At 40.1% G+C, this 26,061-nt stretch overlaps 1 protein-coding gene across 1 annotated transcript; it reads right to left on the bottom strand.

The window, feature by feature from the left end:
* Positions 1 to 15,272: 15,272 nt before the first annotated feature.
* LOC109206733 (uncharacterized transporter C405.03c-like) lies at positions 15,273 to 24,568 on the bottom strand. Its single transcript, XM_019369588.1, has 8 exons — positions 23,903 to 24,568; positions 21,827 to 22,222; positions 20,795 to 21,009; positions 18,531 to 18,601; positions 18,346 to 18,444; positions 17,301 to 17,418; positions 15,687 to 15,822; positions 15,273 to 15,540 (listed from the first exon to the last, which is right to left on the bottom strand). Exons 1-8 carry the CDS (start codon positions 23,981 to 23,983, stop codon positions 15,481 to 15,483), a joined length of 1,176 nt encoding a protein of 391 aa, XP_019225133.1. The 5' UTR covers positions 23,984 to 24,568; the 3' UTR covers positions 15,273 to 15,480.
* Between the last annotated feature and the right edge of the window lie 1,493 nt (positions 24,569 to 26,061).

Genomic DNA, 26,061 nt, shown 5'->3' with positions numbered 1-26,061 from the left:
CAGGGTGAAAACCCGCAGTTATGGTAGGACCGCGGCAGAACACTGCTGCAGATTCTGAAGGCCATTCTGGCCGCGGTCCTGGCGTAACCGCGGTGGGACCGCGGCAGGACATGTAAATTTCAGGGATTAAAGTGCAAAACACGGGATTTTAAGCCCTAAACCCCATATTAAACGAGGGAGGCCGGCCAAGAGCAAAGGAGAATGATTTTTGGGAGTGAAAAACATCAGAAGGAAGGGCAAGAGGCAAGGAGGATCATTGGGCATCAATCTTTAATCTTCTTCTTTGTTCTTTTACCTTTGAATATGAATTCTTTTGTGATTTTTGTTATTTTCATGAGTAGCTAACTTTTCTAATCTAAGATTTTGGTGAAACCCGTTGGGGATGAATTAGTTGTTATAAGTAATATAGATTTGAATTAGTTTAATCTCTATTTGTTCAACTATGTTTTGATTGTGGTTAATTGAAAGGATCCTCAATTAGCCGTTCCTATTTATTATGTATCTGCTTGAGAGAGATTGCATATTTAGGTAGTTGTTTGAACAACATCACTCCCGGAGTATAGGCGAGAGTCATAACCGAGGGTTTAGAGGTTGGATTAGAGATAACGATACCTCGGGTGCGATCTAAGTGAACTGTAATGCGAATCTAGCTAACATAGCTTGAGAGAGTGCGTCTAGTAAATTATCATAATTGCTTGAGAGAGATTTATGATAGCTGGAGAGTTCATGATTGATAGAGGCAACTAAGTCAATGCTATAAGAAACATACAACTAATAAAATCAACAACGGGGGAAACCATTACCTTAGACCTTTATTCTAATTGTTTACAATTCAAGCATAGTTAGTTTTCAGCTGTTTATTTATTTTCAATCTTGTCTTCTTGGTGATATTAAACAGATACAGCTAAGCCTTAGTTCTCTGTGGGATTCGACTCCAGACTTTTAGACCGGATTATATTTGCAGCGACCGCTTATCCTTTTTAGGACTAGAGTTGGGCGTGATCAAATCTTTGTCCTGACATTATAAAACTAGTGCAAAATTACCCTTCTACCGTTAGGGCTTTCCACCACGGACACCACATGCCTTTTGTTATACTTTCTAATGAACATTTTCGAATAAAAGGTCTCTTTTAAATTACATATAGAACAAATGTGGGCCTTTTCTCGTTGTAAACCCATTTACAAAATTATTACTAAAATCATAGTTAACCGGATTAGGCCCTTTCTACCAACCCTCATCAATCCCACTCAATCCAGTTTTTTTTCGGGGCGTTGAGCAATAGATCTTGCAATCATTGTACAAGAATCTCTTCACTCTTTCTGTCGAACCAAATGGCGTATAGGGAATGATGCTAAAAATAGACCTTGGAAAAGCATTTGATAGGCTAGAATGGTCCTTTGTGCGTTATTCACTTCAAATTTTAACCTTCTACCGTCACTTATAGCACTATTATGTCTTGTATTACCACTTTTTCTATTTCTATTCTCATAATTGGGCAACCCCATTCTTTCAACCCTCTCATGGAATTCGTCAGGGCGCCCCTCTGTCCCCTTATCTTTTTATCATTTGCATGAAAACCTTATCCCAGCTTATTGAGGAAGCTGTCATTGCTAAATAGTGGAAACCTATCACCATTTCCCGTAGTGGACCAGCTTTGTCGCACTTACTTTTTGCGGATGACCTTGTCCGTCCAAAGCAGATATCCCTAGTGCACATTCCATACTTCACATTTTTAATATTTTAAATGTACAATCAGGTCAACGGGTAACCTTTCCAAATCCAAAATTGTTTTCTCCAACAATGTCTCCTCCGACTCCAAAGGCACCCTCTCCTCCACAATATCCCCTCTTCTTTAGCTTTTAGTAAATATCTAGGCTTTCCAATGACGAATATGCATCCAAAATCTTCTGAATACCAATACATCCTAGACCGCATGAATACTCGCCTACAAGGGTGGAAAACTAAGTTCCTTAACCTTGTAGGACGTACAACACTCGTGCACTTTGTCCTTAATTCTATCCCTATATACACAATGCAAAATCATTTGCTTCACCCAAAAACAAGGGACCATATTGACCGTATTCAGCGAAATTTTCTGTGGGGGCTCCACCACCACCCACAAAAAAATTTATTTGATCAACTGGGACATTGTTACCACTCCAAATACACAAGGGGGCCTTGACCTTCAGAAAACTAATGCCAAAAACATACCATGCTATACGAGCCTAACATGGCGCTTTGCTACACAATTGGCCCCACTATGGGCTTGTGTACTACATGGCAAGTATTGTGCGCCTCGAGCTATACTACCTCACACAAATTCCTTTAACATCAAACCGACTGACTCCTCCATTTGGAAAAGCATGGCAAAGGCTGCCCCTTTATGTCGAGAAGGAACTGCATGGAATGTTTCTTCTACGTTAACATTAGTCTTTGGAATGACAAATGGATTTCTCCCAACCTGTCACTCCGTCAACTTATTCAGGGCCCATTACAGAGGCATGAATCATCCTTACCTCTTAGTCATATACTTGTGTCCTCTAACTACCATCTAGAACTCCTCTCCTTTGACCTTCCTTCCCACATCATTTATGTTTCACCTAATTCTCCTGACTCCGATACACCCCATTGGTCTCATACACCTGGTAGAATTTTCTCCACTTCATCTACCTACCAGCTTTACTTCCTTCACCAACATCATAACCCACCACCTTTCCCTCATTCCTGGATATGGCAAACTCCTACTCTTAGCAAAACCAAACATTTTTTGTGGCTTTTAGTGTTGGTGCCTTATCCACTAGAGCCTTGTTATCCTATCGAAAAATCATTCCCCATGCAACCTGCACCATCTGTGTGCATCCATAAGAAGATATATGTGATGACTCAAAGGGTTATCTTATGTTTTAGAATTCGATTCCGTGTTCCGAGGCCTTAAAACCTCGTTGTATCTCTCCTCGATTTGCATGTGCAGCCCGGGCACGTATCCAGAAAGCTTTTATAGAAAAATCGATGAAATAATAATTTTTGACCTAAAAAGTTAATTTTTGTTGACTTCCGTGAATATTTTGGGTAAACAGACCTGGACCCGTGATTTGATGGTCCTGGTAGGTACGTGGTAAAATATGGGACATGGATGTATGCCCGAAATTGAATTACAAGGTCCCAAGCCCGAGAAATAAATTTTTGATGAAAATTGTAGAACTAGAATTATAAAGGTTTTAAAAATTTGGTTAATAATTGATCTTGTTGATACCGGGTCCGTATTGTGGTTCCAGAGCTCGGTACAGGTTTGTTATGATATTTATACCTAACCTTTGAAATTTGGTGAGAAACGTGACACTGATTTGACGTGATTCGGACCTTTGGTTGAGAAAATAGAATTTCTAAAACTATCTTGAAAATTTGATGCAATTTGGTGCTAAATTCGCAGTTCTAGGTGTTATTTTGGTGATTTGATCGCAGGAGCAAGTTCGTATGATGTTTTAAGACTTGTGTGCCTGTTTAGTTTGGAGCCCCGAGGGCTCGGGTGAGTTTCGGATAGGCTACGGAGTGATTTACACTTAAGGAATTTTGCTGGTATGCTTCAGGTCTGCAGACTTCGCACTTGTGAAGTCTGGCTCGCAATTGCGAGCATCGCATTTGCGAAGAAGTTTCGCATTTGCATCAAAAGGGCTGGTAGGGGACCTTCGCAATTGCGAAACTCAGGATCGCAATTGCGATAAGAACTGGTCGCATTTACGAACAATTATTTGCATTTGCGATAGTAGCAGGTCCTGGACATTCTTTGCATTTGCGAAGGGATGTTCGCATTTGCGAACCCCTGATCGCAAATGCGATATCTGCAACTATTCAAAACTAATTATATATCCGGACTCGCGGGTGAATGGATAATCGGGTTTTGGTCTGAATTTCGGGTTTTGACCAAGCGGGCCCGGGGTCAGTTTTTGACCTTTTGGGGAAAATGTTGGGAAACCTATAATTATGCATTGGAATTGATTTCTTTAGCGATAATTGATTTTATTAAGTTAATTATGACTAGATACGAGTGGATTGGAGGTGGAAACTAGAGGAAAAACGATAATTGAGCTTTGAGTTGGCCGTTGGATTGAGGTAAGTGTTGTGTCTAACTTCGACTTGAGGGATTAGGGATCCCCGACTTAATTGCTATGTGAACATCCATGTGTGTGGCGTATACGTGAGGTGACAAGTACCTATGCACCGCCAAATTATCTGTTTAGCATGTTCCCTTCCCCGTTCCTAATATATTATTTTCCTGTCTTAACTGCTACATGCTTATTGGTGCTTTCATATTTAATTGCTTCTTGTTGGATGTTGTTTTCTTTATTGAAGGTATTAATTGTTCAGTAGTTCATTGTGACACATTATTGGTTTAAGTTGGTTTATCGGTGTTTCATGGTACATTTTGGTTGGTCTCGCTGCGTAGTGTTAATTGATGAAGTTTCATAATTGTATAGATTTTTGTTTACTTTGGTTTGAGGCATAAATGTTGTGGAGGGTTTTGAGCTAAATTGTGAAATACGTGTTCTTATTGTGTGATTGGTACTGATATGGTGGGATAGGGCTGCACGCCGCAACGGAAGGAATAAGGGTGGTATATTGAGGAGGAATAAGAGTGAAATGTGATTGTCTGGTGGAATCGGGTTGCGCGTAGCTACAGGAGTAATAAGGGTGGACAGGTGTGATCCGGTTGCATGCCGCAACATGAGGAATAAGGGTGATATATTAAGGAGCAATAAGGGTGGACTGGTGAGATCGAGTTGCACGCCGCAACAGGAGTAATAAGGGCGAATGTACACAGTGTTACTGATTATATGGTGGGATCGGGATGCGCGCCGTATCATTTTATTGTTTATGTATTCTTCTTCTGATGTGATTTTATTCTATATCACTCTCTTAAGGATTAGTTATATCTGAGCACTGGCAAGATAATTGGGTTCCATATTTATTTACTGCAAGTTACTGTTCCATTTCATTCCGTACTTTCCTTTTGCTTTATTATATATTGTATGCAGGTTATATTGTGAACGCCCCGCCGTAGACTCGTCACTTTCTATTTGAGGCTAGGCTCGGCACTTACCATTCTATGGGATTAGTTGTAATGATACTGCACTCTGCACTTTCCTTGCAGATTTTGGAGCTGGTTGTGGCTGATCGAGAGGTCGGTTGCAGGCATTTATCTAGGAGACCTAAGGTAGTCCTGCAGGCGTCCACAGGCCCTGGCGTCCCCTCCTATATTTCTACATTCCTGTTTTATCTTCTTTCAAGATAGAGTACTTTTTTTCAGACTAATACTTGTAGATATTCTTAGTATGTTCGTGGATTGTGACACCAGTTTTTGGGTGGTAACAGTTTCAGTATTGTTAATAGTATATGGATAGCCGGCTTATTATGCACTTCCGCATTTATTTTAGTGTGATTTAGCCTTGTTAATTTTAATTATAAAATGTAAAGGAAAAAGGTGAATAGAACTCTAACGTTGGCTTGCCTAGCGAGTACGATGTCAGGCGCCATCACAGTTCTGACGGTGGGAAATTTGGGTCGTGACAAGTTGGTATCAGAGCACTAGGTTGCCTAGGTCTCACAATTCACGAACGAGCTTAGTAGAGTCTGAGCGATCGGTACGGTGACGTCTGTGCTTATCCCAGAGGCTACAGAGTTAGGAACAATTTTACTTCTATTTTTCTCTGTCGTGCGATTTGGTCTCTCAATGCTAATTGAACTTTCTACTCTTGTTTTTTCGTAGATGGCGAGAACACGTACCGCTTCTTCTGCTGATCAGTAGCCCGAGCCCCAGTTGCAGCTCCTACGAGGGGCAGAGGATGAGGCCGAGGGCGTGCTAGAGGCTGAGGCAGGACATGGCTCAGCCCAGAGCTCGAGCAGCAGTACCAGCGGCGGAGCCTCGGGTAGAGTTTGATGAGGAGGCTCCGGCCCAGACCGTTCTAGCAGGGTCAGCTCAGGTTCCAAAGGGGTTCATTGCTACCCCGGTACTTCAAGATGCTTTGGTCCGTCTAGTGGGCCTTATGGAGAGTGTTACTTAGGCCGGTACATTCCCTGTAGAACCAGCCATCTCTGGGACTGGGGGAGGATCACAGACTCCCGCTACTCACACTCCGAAGCAGATGGCTCCCCAGTTTCAGACTTCAATAGCTCAGCCAGTTGGGGTAGTTCTGCTGGGTGTTGTAGCACAGATCAACGATGGATCAGCTATGTCTTATGAGGCCTTGTGGAGGTTGGATAGGTTTACCAAGCTTTTCACCACTACCTATGGCGGTACATCTTCAGAGGATCCCCAGGACTATCTGGACTGTTGTCAAAAGGTATTACGGAACATGGGGACAGTGGAGACTAATGGGGTCGACTTTGCTACCTTTCGTCTATCAGGTTTCGCCAAGAAATGGTGGAGGGATTATTGTTTGTCCAGACCAGCTAGGTCACCAGCTCATACTTGGGACTAGTTCTCTCAGCTATTTTTGGAGAAGTATCTTCCTATCACTCAGAGAGACGACTATTAGAGGCAGTTCGAGTGCTTTCAGTAGGGTTCTATGACCGTCACTCAGTACGAGACCATATTTGTTGATTTGGCCCGTCATGCTCTTCTTATACTTCCCACCGAAAAAGAGATGGTGAGGAGGTTTATTGAGGGACTCGCTCAGCCTATCAGATTGCAGATGGCTAAGGAGACATGGAGTGAGATTTTTCTTTCCAGGATGTAGCCAATGTAGCCAGGCTAATTGAGATTGTTCTATCTCAATGGAGTGGTCAGGGTATGACAAGAGGCCTCGTCATTCCGGTGGATTCAGTGGGGCCTTATCTGGAGGCCGGGGAACTTTTGGTAGGGGCCATCCTCCCAGACCGTTTCATTCAGTACTTCAGACATCCCATAGAGCTTCAGGGAGTCGTGGTCCTTATGTACCTCCTTCAGGGCAGCCAGCTTATAGTGCACCGCCAGCTTCTATCAGGGCACCTCCTCTTCTGAGTTATTATCGCGGTCAGCCGGTCCGTCAGGGCCAGTCTCAATTTCCTCAATCGCAGTATCAGGATGGATGTTTCGAGTGTGGTGAGTATGGGCATATCTGGAGGACCTGTCCGAGATTAGTGGGTGTTTAGTCACAGCAACTTCTCGTGCCATGATCCCGGCACCGCCCGCTCAGCCAGCTAGAGGTAGGGGTCAGGGAGCCAGTGGTAAGGGTCAGCCCGCTAGAGGTGGAGGTCGGGCCATTGGAGGTGGAGGCTAGGCCGCTAGAGGTGGAGCCCATCCAGCAAGAGGTCGTCCCACGGATATGGTTTAGAGTGGTGGGGCCCAGCCCCGGTGTTATGCTTTCCCGGCCAGGCTTGAGGCTGAGGCATCCGATGCCGTTATCACAGGTACTGTTTCAGTTTGCAGTAGAGATGTTTCAGTTCTATTTGATCCAGGATCTACATACTCCTATGTGTCTCCTTATTTTGTTTCATATTTGGTTGTACCTCGTGATTCTTTGAGTACTCCCGTGTATGTGTCCACATCGATAGGAGATTATATTATTGTAGATTGTGTATATCGTTCGTGTGTGGTTATTATTGGGGGTCTTGAGACTAGCGTAGATCTCCTACTGCTCGATATGGTTGATTTCGATGTCATTTTAGGGATGGATTGGCTGTGACCTTATCATGCTATATTGGATTGTCACGCCAAGACCATGACCTTAGCATTGCCGGGGTTGCCTCGATTAAAGTGGAAAGGGAATCTTGGTCATTCTACCAGCAAGGTTATTTCTTATATGAAGGCTCGGCGTATGGTCGGAAAGGGGTGTTTGGCTTATTTGGCTTATGTTCGTGATTCTAGCGTGGAGGTTCTTTCCATGGATTCTGTACCAATTGTTCGGGAGTTCCCAGAGGTTTTTCCTGCAAACCTACTAGGATGCCACCCGACAGGGATATTGACTTTTGTATTGATTTGGCTCCGGGCACTCAGCCCATTTCTATTCCGTCGTACCACATGGCCCCGCCAGAGTTGAAAGAATTGAAGGAGTAGTTGCAAGATTTTCTTGATAAAGGCTTTATTAGACGTAGTGTCTCGCCCTAGGGTGCGGCGGTGTTGTTTGTAAAGAAGAAGGATGGGTCGATGAGGATGTGCATAGACTATCGGCAGTTGAACAAAGTCATCATCAAGAACAAGTATCAATTGCCGAGGATTGATGACTTATTGGATCACTTCAGGGTGCCAAGGTGTTTTCGAAGATCGATTTGAGGTCTATCTACACAGTTGAGGATTAGGGCATTCGATGTCCCTAAGACAGCTTTTCGGACTCGATATGGGCATTACGAGTTTCTAGTGATGTCATTTGGCTTGACAAATGCCCCAGCAGCATTCATGGATTTGATGAACCAGGTGTTCAATCCCTATCTGGATTCCTTCGTGATTGTCTTTATTGATGATATCTTGATTTACTCCCGCAGTCGAGAGGAGCATGAGCAGTATCTGCGGGTCGTACTTCAAACTCTGAGGGACAACCAGTTATATGCTAAGTTTTCGAAGTGTGAGTTTTGGTTGAGTTCAGTCGCTTTCTTGGGTCACGTTGTATCAGTAGAGGGTATTCAGGTGGATCCTAAGAAGATTGAGGCAGTCAAGGACTGGCCTAGACCCACATCAGCTACAGAGATCCGGAGTTTCTTGGGATTGGTGGGTTATTACCGTCGGTTTGTGGATGGGTTTTCATGTATAGCAGCCCCGATGACCAGGTTGACCCAAAAAGGTGCCTTGTTCAGATGGTCGGACGAGTGTGAGGCGAGCTTTCAAAAGCTCAAGACAGCTTTGACTAGGGCGCCGGTGTTGGTGTTTCCCACAGGTTCAGGGCCCTATACAGTATATTGTGACGCATCTCGTATTGGACTTGGTGTGGTATTGATGCAGGGTGGCAAGGTTATTGCATATGCTTCGCGACAGTTGAAGATTCACGAGAAGAATTATCTAGTTCATGACTTGGAACTAGCAGCCATTGTTCACGCGCCGAAGATTTGGAGGCACTACCTATATGGCGTGTCGTGTGAGGTGTTTACGGATCATAAAAGTGTGCATTATTTGTTCAAACAAAAGGAGCTCAATTTGAGGCAGAGAAGGTGGTTGGAGCTATTGAAAGACTATGATATCACCATCTTGTATCTTCCTGGGAAGGCCAATGTGGTGGCCGATGCTTTGAGTAGGAAGTCAGCTAGTATGGGCAGCCTTGCATATATTCCAGTCGGTGAGAGACCGCTTGCATTAGATGTGCAGGCTTTGGCCAATTAGTTCGTGAGGTTGGATATTGCTGAGCCCAGTCGTGTTTTTGCTTGCACAGTCACTCGGTCTTCCTTGTTTGAGCGTATCAGGGAGCGGCAGTATGATGACCTTCATTTGCTTGTCCTTAGGGACACAGTGCGGCACGGTGATGCCAAGTAGGTTACAGTTGGGGATGATGGAGTTTTGAGGATGCAGGGTCGTGTTTTGTGCCTAATGTGGATGGGCTTCGGGAGTTGATCCTAGAGGAGGCCCACAGTTCCCGGTATTCTATTCACCCGGGCACCGCCAAGATGTATCAGGACTTGCGGCAGCATTATTGGTGGAGGAGGATGAAGAAGGATATTGTTGCATATGTAGCTCGGTGTTTGAATTGTCAGCAAGTAAAGTACGAGCATCACTGACCTAGTGGTTTGCTTCAGAAGATTGAGATTCCTGAGTGGAAGTGGGAGCGTATCACTATGGATTTCGTTGTTGGACTCCCACGGACTCAGAGGAAGTTCGACGCATTATGGGTTATTGTAGATAGACTGACCAAGTCAGCGCATTTCATTCCTGTGGCAGTTTCCTATTCTTCGGACCGGTTGGCGGAGATCTATATCCGTGAGATTGTTTGTCTTCATTGTGTGCCCGTGTCTATCATTTCGGATCGAGGTACGCAGTTTACCTTGCATTTCTGGAGGGCAGTACAGCGTGAGTTGGGTATGCGGGTCAAGTTGAGCACATCATTTCATCCTCAGACGGACGGACAGTTCGAGCGTACAATTCAGATCTTGGCAGATATGCTCCGTGCCTGTGTTATTGACCTTGGAGGTTCTTGGGATCAGTTCTTGCCATTAGGGGAGTTTGCCTACAATAACAGTTATCAGTCGAGCATCCAAATGGCTCCTTCGGAGGCATTATATGGTAGACGATGTCGATCACCGGTTGGGTGGTTTAAGCCGGGGGAGGCTCGATTATTGGGTACAGATTTAGTGCAGGATGCCTTGGATAAGGTTAAGATCATACAGGATAGACCTCGTACAACTCAGTCCAGGCAAAAGAGTTATGCCGACCGTAAGGTTCATGATGTGGCATTCATGGTCGGAGAGAGAGTGCTGCTTCGGGTGTCACCCATGAAGGGTGTGATGCCGGTTGGGAAGAAGGGCAAGTTAAGCCCTAGGTTCATTAGGCCTTTTGAGATTCTTGATCGAGTGGGAGAGGTGGCCTACAGACTTGCGTTTCCCCCAGGCTTATCAGCGGTACAACCAGTCTTCCATGTGTCCATGCTTCGGAAGTATCACGACGATCCATCCCACGTATTAGATTTCAGCATTGTCCAGTTGGGCAATGATTTGACCTACGAGGAGGAGCCGGTAGCTATTATAGACCGACAGGTTCGTCAGTTGAGATTGAAGAGTTATCCTTCGGTTCGTGTGCAGTGGAGAGGTCAGCCTGTAGAGGTAGCTACCTGGGAGTTCGAGTCCGATATGCGGAGTAGATATCCCTATCTTTTCACCGACTCAGGTACTTTTCTATGTCCGTTTGAGGACGAACAGTTATTTTAGAGGTGGAGAATGTGATGTTTTAGAACTCGATTCTGTGTTCCGAGGCCTTAAAAACCTCATTGTATCCCTCCTCGATTTGCGTGTGCATTCCGAGCTCGTATCCAGAAAGGTTTTATATGAAAAATTGATGAAATAATAATTTTTGACCTAAAAGGTTGATTTTTGTTGACTTCGGTCAACGTTTTGGAAAAACGGACCCGGACCCGTATTTTGATGCTCCTGGTAGGTCCGTAGTAAAATATGGGACCTGGACGTATGCCTGGAATCGAATTCCAAGGTCCAAAGCCCGACAAATGATTTTTTGATGAAAATTGTAAAACTGGAATTATAAAGGTTTTAAGAATTTGGTTAATAATTGATCTTGTGGATACCGAGTCCGTATTGTGGTTTTGGAGCCCGGTACATGTCTGTTATGATATTTATACCTTACCTGTGAAATTTGGTGAGGAACGGGACTGATTTGACGTGATTCGGACCTTTGGTTGAGGAAATAGAAGTTTTGAAACTATCTTGAAAATTTCATGCAATTTGGTGCTAAATTCGTAATTCTAGGTGTTATTTTGGCGATTTGATCGCGCGAGCAAGTTCGTATGATGTTTTAAGACTTGTGTGTATGTTTGGTTTGGAGCCCCGAGGGCTCGGGTGAGTTTCGGATAGGCTACAGAGTGATTTAGACTTGAGGAATTTTGCTGGTATGCTTCAGGTCTGCAGACTTCGCATTTGCGAAGTCTGGCTCACAATTGCGAGCATCGCATTTGCGAAGAAGTTTTGCATTTGCATCAGAAGGGCTGGGAGGGGACCTTCGCAATTGCGAAGCTCAGGATCGCAATTGCGATAAGAACAAGCCGCATTTGCGAACAATTGGTCGCATTTGCGATAGTAGCAGGTCGTGGACATTCTTCGCATTTGCGAAGGGATGTTTGCATTTGCGGGGTTCGCATTTGTGGTGTTTGCATTTGCGAACCCCTGATCGCATATGCGATATCTGCAGCTGTTCAAAAACGATTTTGGACGGGATTTTTCATTCATTCTCCCATTTTTCAAAACCTAAACCTCAAGAGGCGATTTTCCAAAGACCATTTTTTCCCCAAATCATATGTAAGTGAATCTTAACTCATTTCTTTCAATCTTTTACTTTTTTTTTTTACACGATTTCATCCTAGAATCTAGAGTTTTCCATGGTAGAATTAGGGACTTTTAGGTAGAACTTAGGAATTTCGAAATTAGGGCTTTAGACCTAAAATTAAGGTGTGATTCCAAAACCAATTATATAACCGGGCTCGGGGGGTGAATGGGTAATCGAATTTTGGTCTGAATTTCGGGTTTTGACCAAGCGGGCCCGGGGTCAGTTTTTTATTTTTTGCGAAAAATATTGGGAAGCCTATAATTATGCATTGGAATTGATTTCTTTAGCGATAATTGATGTTATTAAGTTAATTATGACTAGATACGAGTGGATTGGAGGTGTAAACTAGAGGAAAAGCGATAATTAAGCTTGGAGTTGGCCGTTGGATTGAGGTAAGTGTTGTATCTAACTTCGGCTTGAGGGATTAGGGATCCCCGACTTAATTGATAAGTGAAAATCCATATGTGTGGCGCATAGATGAGGTGACGAGTACCTATGTGCCGCCAAATTATCTGTTTAGCCTGTTCCTTCCCCATTCCTAATATATTGTTTTCATGTCTTAACTGCTACATGCTTATTGGTGCTTCCATGTTTAATTGCTTCTTGTTAGATGTTGTTTTCTTTATTAAAGGTATTAATTATTCGTAGTTCATTATGCCACATTATTGGTTTAAGTTGGTTTATCGGTGTTTCATGGTACATTTTGGTTGGTCTCGCTGGGTAGTGTTAATTGATGAATTTTCATAATTGTATAGATTTCCGTTTGCTATAGTTTGAGGCATAAATGTTGTGGAGGGTTTTGAGCTAAATTGTGAAATACTTGTTCTTATTGTGTGATTGGTACTGATATGGTGGGATCGGGTTGTACGTCGCAACAGGAGGAATAACGGTGGTATATTGAGGAGGAATAAGGGTAAAATGTGATTGTCTGGTGGGATCGGGTTGCGCGCCGAGTAATAAGGGTGGACAGGTGGGATCGGGTTGCACGTCGCAACAGGAGGAATAAGGGTGATATACTGAGGAGCAATAAGGGTGGACTAGTGGGATCGGGTTGCACACCGCAACAGGAGTAATAAGGGTGAATGTTCACAGTGTTAGTGTTTATATGATAGGATCGGGATGCGCGTCGCATCATTTTGTTGTTTATGTATTCTTCTTCTGATGTTATTTTATTCTGTAGCATTGTAACTCTCTTAAGGATTGGTTATAGCTGAGTACTGGCAAGATAATTGGGTTCCATATTTATTTACTGTAAGTTACTGTTCCATTTCGTTCCGTACTTTCCTTTTGCTTTATTATATATTGTATGCAGGTTATATTGTAAATGCCCCGCCGTAGCCTCGTCACTACCTCGTCGAGGTTAGGCTCGAAAGTTACTAGTACATGGGGTCGGTTGTTCTGATATTGCACTCTGCACTTTCTATGCATATTTTGGAGCTGGTTGTGGCTGATCGAGAGGTCGGTTGCAAGCATTCATCTAGGAGACCCAAGGTAGTCCTGCAGGCGTCCGCAGGCCCTGGCGCCCCCTTCTATGTTTCTACATTCCTGTCCTATCTTCTTTCGAGACAGATGTACTTTTCTTTCAAACTAATACTTGTAGATATTCTTAGTATGTTCGTGGATTGTGACACCAGTTTCTGGGTGGTAACAGTTTTGGTATTGTTAATAGTATATGGATAACCGGCTTATTATGCACTTTCACATTTATTTCAGTGTGATTTAGCCTTGTTAATTTTAATTATAAAATGTAAAGGAAAAAGGTGAATAGAACTCTAACGTTGACTTGCCTTGCGAGTGCGATGTTAGGCGCCTTCACGGTTCCGACGGTGGGAAATTCGGGTCGTGACAATATCATCCACATCTTCACTGCTTGCACGCCAGCCATACAAATCTGGCATCATTTTAACATTCTTATTCCATTTACTAACCATATAAATTGGCTACACCATCTATGTACCTCTGTCGAGCTACTACATCTACGTTCCTCTGTTACATCACATGTCAATTCACCTACAACTCAACTTGTGACTATTATTCTCTGGCACATTTGGCTCAACCATAACCATAATCTCTTCAACCACACTAATACACCCGTCCCTATTAATGCCATCTGCCTCTTAGCCGCTGAACTCAAATATCTCACCTCTGCCAACCCCCATCCACGGAAACTCGCAACTATCTTATTTCTTGGCAGCCACCTAAACCTGGCATCTACAAACTTAATATAGATGGCGCATTTGACCCCAACACACACCGTGGAGGGGTAGGAGGCATCTTTCGAGATTCCATTGGTGATTGGTTAGGAGGCTATTGTAAACCCCTATACTTTACCAACGTTTTGCAAGCTGAATTGCTTGTTTTTTATTATAGCCTACGTTTTGCAATCAATTGATCACTCACCACACACATAGTGGAGATCGACTCTCAGGTACTTATCGCTCTCTTACTATCAGGTAATCACACACATTTTTAATGCTTGCAGGTTGATGCTATATGAGCTACATATGTCGGTCATCCAACACATTCAGGGAGGGGAATGGAGTAGCGGATACTCTGGCACGTTTTGGAAGGGATATGCAAATTACCCAACCTCAGGATGTTATGTTTTTTGAGAACCCCCGACCTTTTATGTTATCGCACTTACTTTTGGACTCCACGGGGACTGCACTGCGCGTTCAGTTCCCTCTTTGTAATGTTCTACTTTATGTTTTCAATAAAATGACAAATGCATGATTTAGCAACAAAAAAGCTACTTCTAGTTTTAATCTGATTCCGTAGAGTTTTATGTTTCAAGGCTTGACATAGCTAGTACCTGCCAAATTAAATGCCACAGATAAATTGTCCATACTTCCATTGGATTTGGTTCATTTTTACTTGTTGGATGCGATATATTTGAATTCAGATGGTATATTCATTTTAGGGTGAAAGGGGAAGGTTGTGAAGAAGAAACAAGGGAGGGGGATAAAGTGGGGTTGGGGCAGTAAGGTGATATGCCATATGAGGCGACCTCAATAAAATGTCAGGTCACGTGAGACGTAGTGTCTATGGCAGAGGGTCCTAATGACGGAGAAGTATTTTTGCACCACTTTTATAATATCGGTGGCAATGATAGACCGAAAGTATAGGAAATGGCATAACGGATCCTTTTCACACAGGCAAAGGGTATTTTGGCCCTTTTCCCTTTATTTTTTCCCCCTTAGGTAGTAGTATCAAAGTATGTGAAAGCCACAATGATTTAAAGGATGACGGAGAAAGGGAGAAAAAGAAAACAAGCTAACAAACGGGCGGATAGATGATGGGATAAATAATTGAGATGATAAGAAATTTAAGGAATACTTCCATGGAGAAGGAATACATACTGCAAAAATAACAAAGTATATACACTTTGAAACACTCTTATTACAATTACACCATATTAGCATATATAAATCTTGTCCACGAGGGGAAGAAAACTTTATTTTTCTACCCCAGTATATGTTTTATACACTTGAGATTAAAATGCTCTCCATCTTGAAACTGAGTAGCCATGAGGTTATCTTCTTCCGCACGAACACTTGTCAGAGAGGTTAGCTATAACAAATCCAGCAAAAACCTTGAAAAAAAATAAGTAAAATGGCAAGTGGCCACTGTAAGTTGGAGACCACTCTTGTAGATTCCAATAGAAGTTTGTGACACAAACCAAAAACTACACGAAAATTGTAACTTGAAGCTATGTAGGGAGTTGGCCAAGAGAAAAACCTGAATGCATCCAAGAATGTAAACTGCAGAGTAATGACGGCCGTGAACTAGCATGTCAGCAATCATAGCAAGAGGTATGGTCAATGACATTCCCAGTGTCGCAACTAGTGGTGTTGTCCATACTACTGAAAGGGCCCTGTTTCATAATTCAAGAACTTACCCCTGTTAATCTAAAAACTTATAGAGCAAAAGTAGATATCAATGTAGAGAAAAAAGACAAGCAGATTCCGGTGAACCCGAGAATTGGTTTGCTCTCCTTGCAATTTGATTTCATTTCGTCTCCACTGTCATCTGATTTAGCATATTGTGGTCAAGCTAAATGTTTAGAGGGGCGGGATCAACCCCAGAAAATGTTTTCCCTAGAGTTGATCAATATGAATAGAGATAATAAAGATTATCTACCTTAACCTAAGCAGCAATGTAAAAGTGACTTAACACAACATGCAATAGCAATTCTATAGATGTGAGAACTGGCAGACTTCCCTTTGCAATTGTTTACCATCTATTCCAACTCCTCCTGCCACTTGAAAGCTTGTCGACTTATTCCTTGCCATCGGAGCATTTTGTTCCAAACGTTAGAAGCAAATAGGCACTCAAAGAAAAGGTGACACTGTCTCATTTTCAGTCAAACACAAAGGGCACTTTATATCGACATTCATTCCCCACTTTGCGATTCTGTCTTTAGTAGCTAGAACTAGGAATCAAGAATAGTAGTTAGAGTAGTAATGGTGTTGTTTGTTGTTGGACCTGTGATACAGGGTTCCAGCAATTCTTTTCTCTCTGCTTGTAGTTCTTTCGTTGGTTAATAAAATTCTTTTATTTACCAAAAAAAAAAAAAAGTGACCTAACACAAGATCCAAATGGGTTTATTTTTTGAGATGGAAGAAATGGGTTTATTCAAAGTCAAGATTTAATGCTCGTATTCTTAGAATATTCTAAGATTCATTCTATGAGTTTATTGAAACTCAGAAGCATCAGTTCTGACATAGATATTTATGTCATTTCACAAGGGAGAAGGTCAAAGTTAATGCTATTAGTAGACAATACATTCGCACAAAGGAGCAACTAGCAGATATCTTAATCAAGAGCCATGAAGAGACTCGGCATGAATACCTTCCTGTGCAAGCTGGGTGCGAAAATATCTTCTGTACCCTCTGAACTCGAGGACTACTAAGTGATACGGAAAAAAAGAGAGTGGAGTGACAGGCTGTGAGAAATGTGACGAGTTAGAGCTGGAGCTTAGTTGAGTTAATTAGTTCGCTAGTAGTTGGTTTAGTTAATTAGCCAGTGAAGTTGCTATAAATTAATAGTAACTAGAACTAGATGATGGAATGAACATCTTTTTGTTATTTTCCACTCAGTTGCAGCTACTCAAAATCTCCTCTGAGGGAGCTAGCTCAACAAGGTTAAGCGTATAGAAAGCTCTTCCTAATTTTGATATAATTAGGAATCTCCATATTCGGGTAACTTTCCTCATTTCGTATAGTTTAATATCTTATTTCTAGCAGTGGTACTCCTACAAAGGAACCCTCTTGTATCTTGTTTCATAATCAGCTCAAAACAAGTTCTCTGTTTATTTTCTTATTTTTCACGATGATAAGTGTTGGTACGTACCATAAGTAGTCAGAGAGAACACTCCCAATAAAGCCATTCAGCAGCACAACCTCAGCAACAGAAGCCGAGCTTGGGAAATCAAACTTAGGTTCCAATCCAATAGCATTTAATGGCCATGCTGGAAAAAGAATTAGGGATGATAAAAATCAGTAATACACACTCAATTAAGTAAGAGATTCAAACTAAGGACGGTACGGTATAATATAGGACTGGTTGCAATCACACTTGAATTCTGGAAGTTCATTCCACTGGCTTAGAAAATATTTGAATTCTACCCACAGCGGAAAAGATTATTTGTCCTCTTTCCTTTTCAAAACCAAGAGGATTTCATATCCCATGAAAGGGAAATTTTTCCATTGTTTGCTTTTGCAGTATTATAGTATTTCAAAAGTAGATGGTCCCACTTCTATTCTTATAAAATCTCAAACTTCAAAAGTACACTCTAACTTTGGATCCGCTTGCAATATATTATAATTTCAACCTTCAACTCTTCAAGTACATGTGACAATTAAAAATGGTGCTACTACATGGAACAGAATATCATCATGAAGTACAATAATAAAACAACAGAGACCAATTCAAACCTAAAAGCACCCAAAAGAACACAGTTACTCCAAACCTAAAAGTCCAAAAGAATATTTTCATTTTTTCTGTGGAGAAAGTTCCAAAAGAACTTAATGAAATCAGTTCCAAAATTTGATCACTACCTAAAGAAAATCACCTTCCTTACAAGAGCAGTTGTGTTATCACTGCTTACTTAGATTTCTGAAGAATTTAACCTGTCTGTGCACGGTTATCCTATATTTGTCCTCTTTCTTTCCCTTTAGTATAGACCTGGGTGCCCTCCCCTTCTAAACAAATAAAGAAGAAAAACCTGATCACCTTATTCAATTCTTGGATTTCTTGATTTATTACTCATAAGAATGTTATTTTCTCTTGATACGCCAAAAAGAGAGAATAGTGGGCAGCTTCTTTGAATACAAAGAAATTTTAAAATATTCATGATGTTCTTTCCAGGGGCGCAAATTTCCAAAATGTCCATTACCAATCCACCAAAGGCCGAGCAAAGTGAATACTCCAAGATATCCAAAGAACCTCTCCATATCTGTCTTTTCTCCTGATCCAGCAGATTTCTTGAGGAGCACTGAGCACATCAGAAAACCGTGAAACTAGTATTATCATTATAAAATAAAAGTGACAATTTCATCCCAACCCTGATTGATATCCTACCTGTAAATAAGCCATAACACACAGCTGAAAGAAGACCAAAAACATCACCAATAATGGAATGCTTAGCAGTCCTGCCAGCAGCAAAGGATCCACAAAAATGATGCACTAGAGTTAGCCACAAAAGTAGCAGATGGAAGAAAATTTAAAATTACCCTAATATTTGTAGTCCATACAAAAATATAAAAGCCGATTATATCAAGAACCAGACAGGTTAGCTATGAAGCAGAAATAAAATAGATATATTGTGGAGTTATTGGTCAAGGGAGCAGGTTACTCAGCTTAAACATATCATTATAGAACAGCAAAAGAAAAATTACTTTAGACATCCAAATTGCTTCACATAGCATAATGTAGTTCAAAGTCAAGGTCCGAAATTGTTAACTGAAATAAACTGAGCGGTAAAAATTACATTTAGAATCACACAATTATTCCACAATCATCTAATAATAAATTTGACAATTAGTGTCCCTTAGTCTTTTGGTTAAAAATAAGCTCTCCGTTCGAGTGCCATAAAAACAAAAGCAAAAGGATCCAGACTACTTTAAAAAAAGGCATATAAGGCATTAGATCAAAGCATGAGCGGCAACACTAGCCCTCATGAACTAGGAAAAGTACGGCACTTTTATGATTGTGATATAAGCATTAGAGAATACTATGACCACCTAGAGGGAGCTCAAAGAATCGGGGGGTTTTTTTTTTTTGGGGGGGGGGGGGGGGGATTGGTTACTATGACTACCTCATCACTAGTATTCCTTAATTAAGAGGTGTCTATATTGATTCACGCCAAATGAGTCTAGTGATGCAGACAATTAAAATAACCTATAGAAGAGCAGTTTAGCCTGTTAGAAAAGTTGCAAGATCTGGAGGTATGTTTCCCCCTCCTTTTCCCTTTTGTGAGCAGCAGATTAAGGCTTATAATACATTTTCAAATTCTTTTATTATTGTGCCATTATTTTCTATAAGATTTCTTTTTTCTATAATTTCAAGTTCTAGGGGTATTTTGCTTATTATAGAATTCCTGTGATATCCAGAAAATCTTTGCATAAAGAAAGCTATTCTTTGGCAAACTAGTTATAATTTTTAGTAATTTAAACTTTTCACAAGTAGCTATTACTGTTTGTTTCCTAATTAGTTCAGAAAATCCTACAGAATAGGTTTAAGTTGTATAGTTTATGTATAAGATTGTAATGTTGCTTATGAGAAGAACTGTATAAAGCTTTTACTCAGAATTCTCTGAGATCTTTTGAAGGGTATGCCTCCCTTGAACTTTCTGCTAGGCGCCATTCCTAGAGGACATTCGAGATTTGATGTTTTCCTTCTTCTTGATTATTATTTTCCACTGGTTATGGATTTAACTGCCTAATTTCAGATATGTCCTAGATCATTTACTTCCACCATTCTTAGATCTTGCTCTCTATTTCTCTATTGCATCAAGTCTGATAAGCGTCCACTTCAAATTACGGGTACAAAAACCAAGCTTTTAAAGTAGATACGAGCCTTGAACAGCTTTATTATCTTTTCCTATAAACCATCAGCACTTTTTAGGTCACTTTCACCAGTAAAAGCTCCATCTTTGCCATAATACATGATGCAAGGAAGCTAAAGTCCTTAAGTGAAAATGAAAATTAATAGTGCACCAATTAAATTTATATTAGGAGAGACGACTTCTAAATTTGCATATACATCCTGAGCTTAAACAGCATTTATCATTTCAAAGCCACTTATTGAAGCTTTCACTTTTTTTTTTTTTTTTTTTTTTTTTAACAATTGCCATTATGGGTAATTTGAAATTTCACCAATTAAAACATAGAAATGACATGAAACAAGTAATATAGAGGCACAACTTGTGCATATTAGTATAGCATGATCATCGTCTAATAAGGGCAGCTCGGTGCACGAAGCATCACGCAGGGTCCGAGAAAGGGCCGCACCCCAAGGGGTGTGATGTATGCAGCCTACCCTGATGCAAGCATTAGTGACTGATTCCACGGCAAACCCGTTACCTATAGGTCACACGAAAACGACTTTACCATTGCTCCAAGGCTCCCCTTCTATATGATCATTGTCTCATGGCAGAATAAAATGTTGTGGAACAGAAGAACTTGAGATGCTATGCCTATATGCTAAACACGGATAAAGCATTTTCTGCCCCTATGCATGCATTTTAATCCGTAGATAGATTGTATGGTTCATCTGGAGAATCTGAAGACATATTAACAAGCTTAGACCTCAGCATAGATAGACCATGCTTATTTAAAACTTACTCAGATGCACTCAGCATTTCATCAGGAGCCCATGTTTTTCCAACTGTTGTCAGTGCCATACCACTCATACTGATTATAACAGCAATCATCTTCGAAATAGTTATTGAGTCCTGGCCGAGGAGTGCTCCAAAAAGAAGCGTAAAAAGCCCTGATGTTGAGGTCAAAATAGTAGTACTAGCCACACTTGTATTCGCCAGTGCAGAGTTTGAAAAATACTGCAAGCCATTAAGCAATTAAGTTGGGTATTCAATTTGCAATTATATAATTCATCTTGCAAAGAAGGAATATGACAAATAGCAATCAGCCCCCTACATAAAGACAGAATAGGACAACAAACAGTCAGTCACCTAGATACAATTAACACTCCTTTAATGTAAGCATGGCCATTTTGATCCATAAACAGACCAACTCAAATGATGACGACTTGACTGTATCAAATCTTGCATGAATTCTCTATCTTCTAATTTCTCATCCGTTAAACATTTTCAAGAAATACGAAAGGAAACATCGATTGTGAAATCCTAGATTTGGACAAAGCAAGTTCTCCGTCTTTGTGATATTTCTGTATTTCTTCAATAAGTAAAAAAAATCTTTGTGTCCTTTCTGTTTGGAAATGTTCTTAAATAATATTTGCATATTTTTTAGAGCTCATAATGGAAGATCTCTTAGATGTTCAATGCTTTGTAGCCATTTTGAGCAAGCAACAAACATTTGTTTTCTAAAACAAGCGGTAAAAGCTCGTGCATGGTTCAATAAATGACCGTCAATCTTGAAGCAAAATTGATAAGGGTCAGGAAATGAAGCACATCTCATCCGAAATACATTTTATAACATTTGCCAGCTTCCTTTTTCTTTTTTTGCTCACTATAGGAGCCTTTGGCTGCTTTCCTGATTTCCTCTCTTCTTTGTGTTTTTTTTTTTGCTTTAGGGGAGAGGGTGGAGAAACAGACAGAGAAACATTTGGCGCAAGTACTGAAAGTAGTATATTATTCAACATAAAAATTGTTAAAGGTTTTAGATAGAAATAAGTACCTCTGTCGCAAACCATAAAGGAGCAAGATACAAACTACATTTGACAAGGTCCCATGAGTTACGATCGTGGCCCTCCTCTTCAAGAAAGTGGAACTCATCTTTATGGTTGATATCAACTAATGCCAAGGCTTCTTCAGGGCTGCTATAATCCATGTCTGCTGTAAAATAATCCTTCAAAGCTCCTTCGGGATGATTGTGCATGTCATTGAGTTTCAGTGGTACATCTAGGACTGAGGAGTCCAAGATAAGATTTTTATTGTACAGTTTCTTCAAGGAACTCTTTTCTAATAAACTGCATAACCAATCTTTACAAACCGCTATAGGCAGGAAGATTGCCATAAGAGAGATCCCCAGATATGTAACCGCAAAAGGATGTTTATACTCTACAAAAATTTTCTGCAGCACATAAATGGTTTTATCTTAGTATCATCTGTCCAAAAACATCTGCATAATATGATTGCAAAGCTTTGTATTGAAAGAAATTAATGGCAACAGAAATAAGTGAATGGCAAAAGGAAAGTTGTATAGAAATCCTTCACATACTATGAAAACATCAACAGCTTCAGCATAGGAACTACAACATAACGAAATAAACATTCTAACTTTCCCTTTTGCACAGCTCTAAGCATTTCTTTACCAATAATCCCCAAGTAATTGTTGTTAAGATGCTATAGTGGAAAACTTGCAATATTGACATGTAATTGACACATAATTCATATAGCAAACATTGGTTTAAAACCAAATCTTACAAAGCTTGTACCCAGAAAAGAAAGTAGCTCTTGTGACAAAAAATTACTTTTTAATACTAGTAGAATAGGCACAAGTTACCGAATACGATTGCATAGACAATGCAACATCCTTAGCCAATGCAAATGAGAGAAAGTAAGCCTATGATAATAGATGATTGCAATCAGCATATTTAGTGGTAATACTGTGGGTATCATCAATCGATGGGCTTTGCATTCAAAAATATTATTCTGTGTCAGATTTTGTGCAAAGGCATATGTTTAGAACAAAACAAGATTGGATTATGGTTGAAACTAACTTGCCTCTCTCAATGTACTCTCAGATATGAGTCTAAACATCGGAATAGTGCATGACAATTTCTTGCTTCTCATTTCTTTCGCGGCAACTGACAGCAGATAAATGTAATAAAATAACAACGCCAACAGAAACCAAAATAAGGTACATAACGTCTGAAAGCAGATAAACAATCAAATGATGTCCTTGTAATGTGTAATGGGTACTATACAGGCAGTATCATTGATAAAACCTTGTAAGATGATGACGTCAACAACAAAAATAACTAAGACTCTATGCATTTCAACAACGTCGCAGCCTATCTTTTTGACACTTCTTTACCTTAATCATAATCCTAGTCACAATAGTATCTAGTCTCCTACGAGCAATCCGTCAAATTTTTGAACTTTCCAACTTTACACTCTTCCCCTATCGCTATAGCCACTTGGGCTTAATCTGTATGCATATTTACTCAAGTCCTACGCTTTCTCACCATTTATATTCTGAACCTATTTTTGCAAGTGCTTTCAGTTGCTTGACTATAGAAAAACAAAGCTTTTCCCCATCCCAGCAATATATATGAGGCCACAATTCATTGGAAATCCTAACCTCTCTGTTTGATCTTCCTTTGAGCCAACTTCTTAAACATAATTCACAATCCAATAATATCCTCAAGTTATTCCTCACCATTTCATTTTCAACATAAAATTCTGTCTGGACCGTCTACATATAATAATAACAAAAAGGAGTTACTAGCATTTCTGCATAACGTCATGAACTAGACTACATTTTGCTATAATCTTATTCATCTTTTAGAACTAATTCTATAATATCAGCTTTATATTTTCCAATTCAGAAGTTGGTTGCACTGTTTAGCTAAGTCTATATATTCCCTTACTTGTTATCAATCTTTCCCTATCAAGTTGCTGCATAAGAAAACAATATTAGAATTCAGCTATAAAATAAAAGAATCAGTACACAAAATAAACCAAGACTAAACTCTATAATCCCACCAAAAAGAAACATAAAGAGCGCAAATGAAAAGGCTTTAATTACCTGAGTAACCTCAGCAGAAGCAACCCATATCAACACAAAAGCACCTATTAACACCAATCCAGCGTTGTATTTCCAACCCATATCTCAATAAATAACTTTAAAAACTCAGAAGCAACGAACAAAATAACAATTTAGAGAACCTAATGCTCTAACTGTGAGAAACACAGTAAAATTTATCCAGAAAGTCCATGTTGGGGTGATTTTCTTTGGTTCAAAAAGGGGAGAAAATGTGTGAAGAGTTGAAGAAATCCCAAAGGCCAAAGAGTTACTCATGGCTTTGAAATTGAAACGCAATAAATATATTGAAGTCGGCAAGAGTTGCCTGGTAATCCCGAAAAGAAGCTTAAACGACAAAATTGGCTTCTTTTTTACATGTAATTCGTATGTTTCACTGTTTCAGTAACGTATGCGAGTGACACAAAGTCCTTAACTAAAGTTTCTTGGATTTTAATGGCACTGGTTTTTGTTTTCTTCCTTGAGTACCATTAATTTGATCCCTCTACTCTTTAACAATAAGTCAAACCATATTATCCTACATCCAAAACAAATACTTTTATAACTCAAATAGGCTTAATCTACAACAAATATAGAAAATATATTAAAAACACTTCTTCTTTTTCGAATTAAAAGAATAATATCTGAGAATACATAAGAATAAACTTCTACCTTCCCAGGGTGGGTAATCTTTAACTCCAAAGGACTTCTTTTTTTAAAAGGAGACAGAGTTCTTATATTTTTTATTTAAAAGGTTAAAAAAATTCTACAAAAGTCAAAGTAAAAAATATATACCATAGTATAATTTAAAGTCTTAATTATTTAGTTCATCTAGAGTTTAGAATACTAATATCATTATGTATATGAACTATAATTAATTTTCATATTAATTTGAACTCCTTTCCTACTCAATCAATATTATTTTATTTATCAATTTTTTTAAAATTTTGAAAACTATGCTCAAAAATTAGAAAAAATGCTGATACGGTATATATGAAATTTGTATAGGGTAAAATTGGTTTATAATAAATGGTCGAATGATAGCATGACACGTGGAACCGAAGACAGGTAAAAGGCGAGTCAAGTAACAACCAATAATGAATACGACAAATACAATCGACATCGGGTAACTCCCTAAGGGAGCATGGTCTACGGGAACAAATCAAGTATTTATGATTGGATAGCATTCAATGAGAGAATATTCTCTAACATTAATGAGCAACCGTTACAGAGAATATCTACATTCATGCCCTGCCGTTACATATTCATAAATGACACATTTATTATCATTTAAGCGAGGCTTGATCCTAGGATCTTGTTTTTCTAGGTATAACTATAAATAGCAGGCTCATCAACCATTATAACACAAGAAATTCTTGGAGAAACATATGTTATATTTTACTCTCGCTCTCAATTAAACAACTTTATTTGTTCTTTATCATTGTTTTTATTTTTGTCCTCGGAGAAATTGCGCTCGGAGCCAGGCTTGTCATCTTTTTCAATTTCTATTGTTAAGTATTTTTTTAAAATCTTATTTCTTTATCATTTTTGGATCAAATCAGTTTGCTTGTCTATAAACCACGTAACAAATTTAACTGTACTGTTTTACGGGTAAATAGTTTGGCGCCCACCGTGAGGCTTAGACAGTTGCGTAATTGCTTTGATCCTTACGTTTGTCTAACTTGTTTGATTTTTTCTTAGCAAGAAATCAGCAATGGCAGCTAATGATGTCAACATCACGCACAACGTTGGGACACGAAGAGTTGCCTCAACATGAAGACTCAATCAGCGACACCGGTAACGAAGGGGACAAAGCAATACCGGTTCGTGAAAGGCAGTACCTCCGACATGTGTGGGAGCCAACTCCCGATGACGTAGAGGAAGAACATGTCGTGAAAACAATGAAAATCATAAGAGCACAACAGAAAGCAATCATGAGACACCTCTCAAGGTAGCACTGGATAATGACGGAGTTAAAACAAGCATTGTCAGGTGCTTCTAATAATGCAAACGAGAGGGGCCCGGTTCCTCCTATTGTTCCTACGTATCGAATGGCTCAAAGAGTCGATGGTGCCGGAGGGACCGATAGCGGATATGGGAATGATAACAGGAATGACCCCTTCAAAATCGAGCTCAAGAGGTTTATGAGGGAAATGAACGAACGA

This window comes from Nicotiana attenuata, unplaced genomic scaffold (assembly GCF_001879085.1).
Source record: "Nicotiana attenuata strain UT unplaced genomic scaffold, NIATTr2, whole genome shotgun sequence".
Lineage (NCBI taxonomy): Eukaryota > Viridiplantae > Streptophyta > Magnoliopsida > Solanales > Solanaceae > Nicotiana > Nicotiana attenuata.
This window is presented reverse-complemented; position numbering and strand designations above follow the sequence as displayed.

Bases quoted from the DNA above. Each gene is read 5' to 3' on its own strand.
- LOC109206733 (XM_019369588.1), bottom strand. From the start codon at position 23,983: ATGGGTTGGAAATACAACGCTGGATTGGTGTTAATAGGTGCTTTTGTG. The intron at 21,010-21,826 runs GTACTTATTTCT...AATGGCTTGCAG, and splicing joins CTTTATGGTTTGCGACAGAG to TATTTTTCAAACTCTGCACT. The intron at 15,823-17,300 runs GTACGTACCAAC...ATTATGAAACAG, and splicing joins GTTCTCTCTGACTACTTATG to GGCCCTTTCAGTAGTATGGA.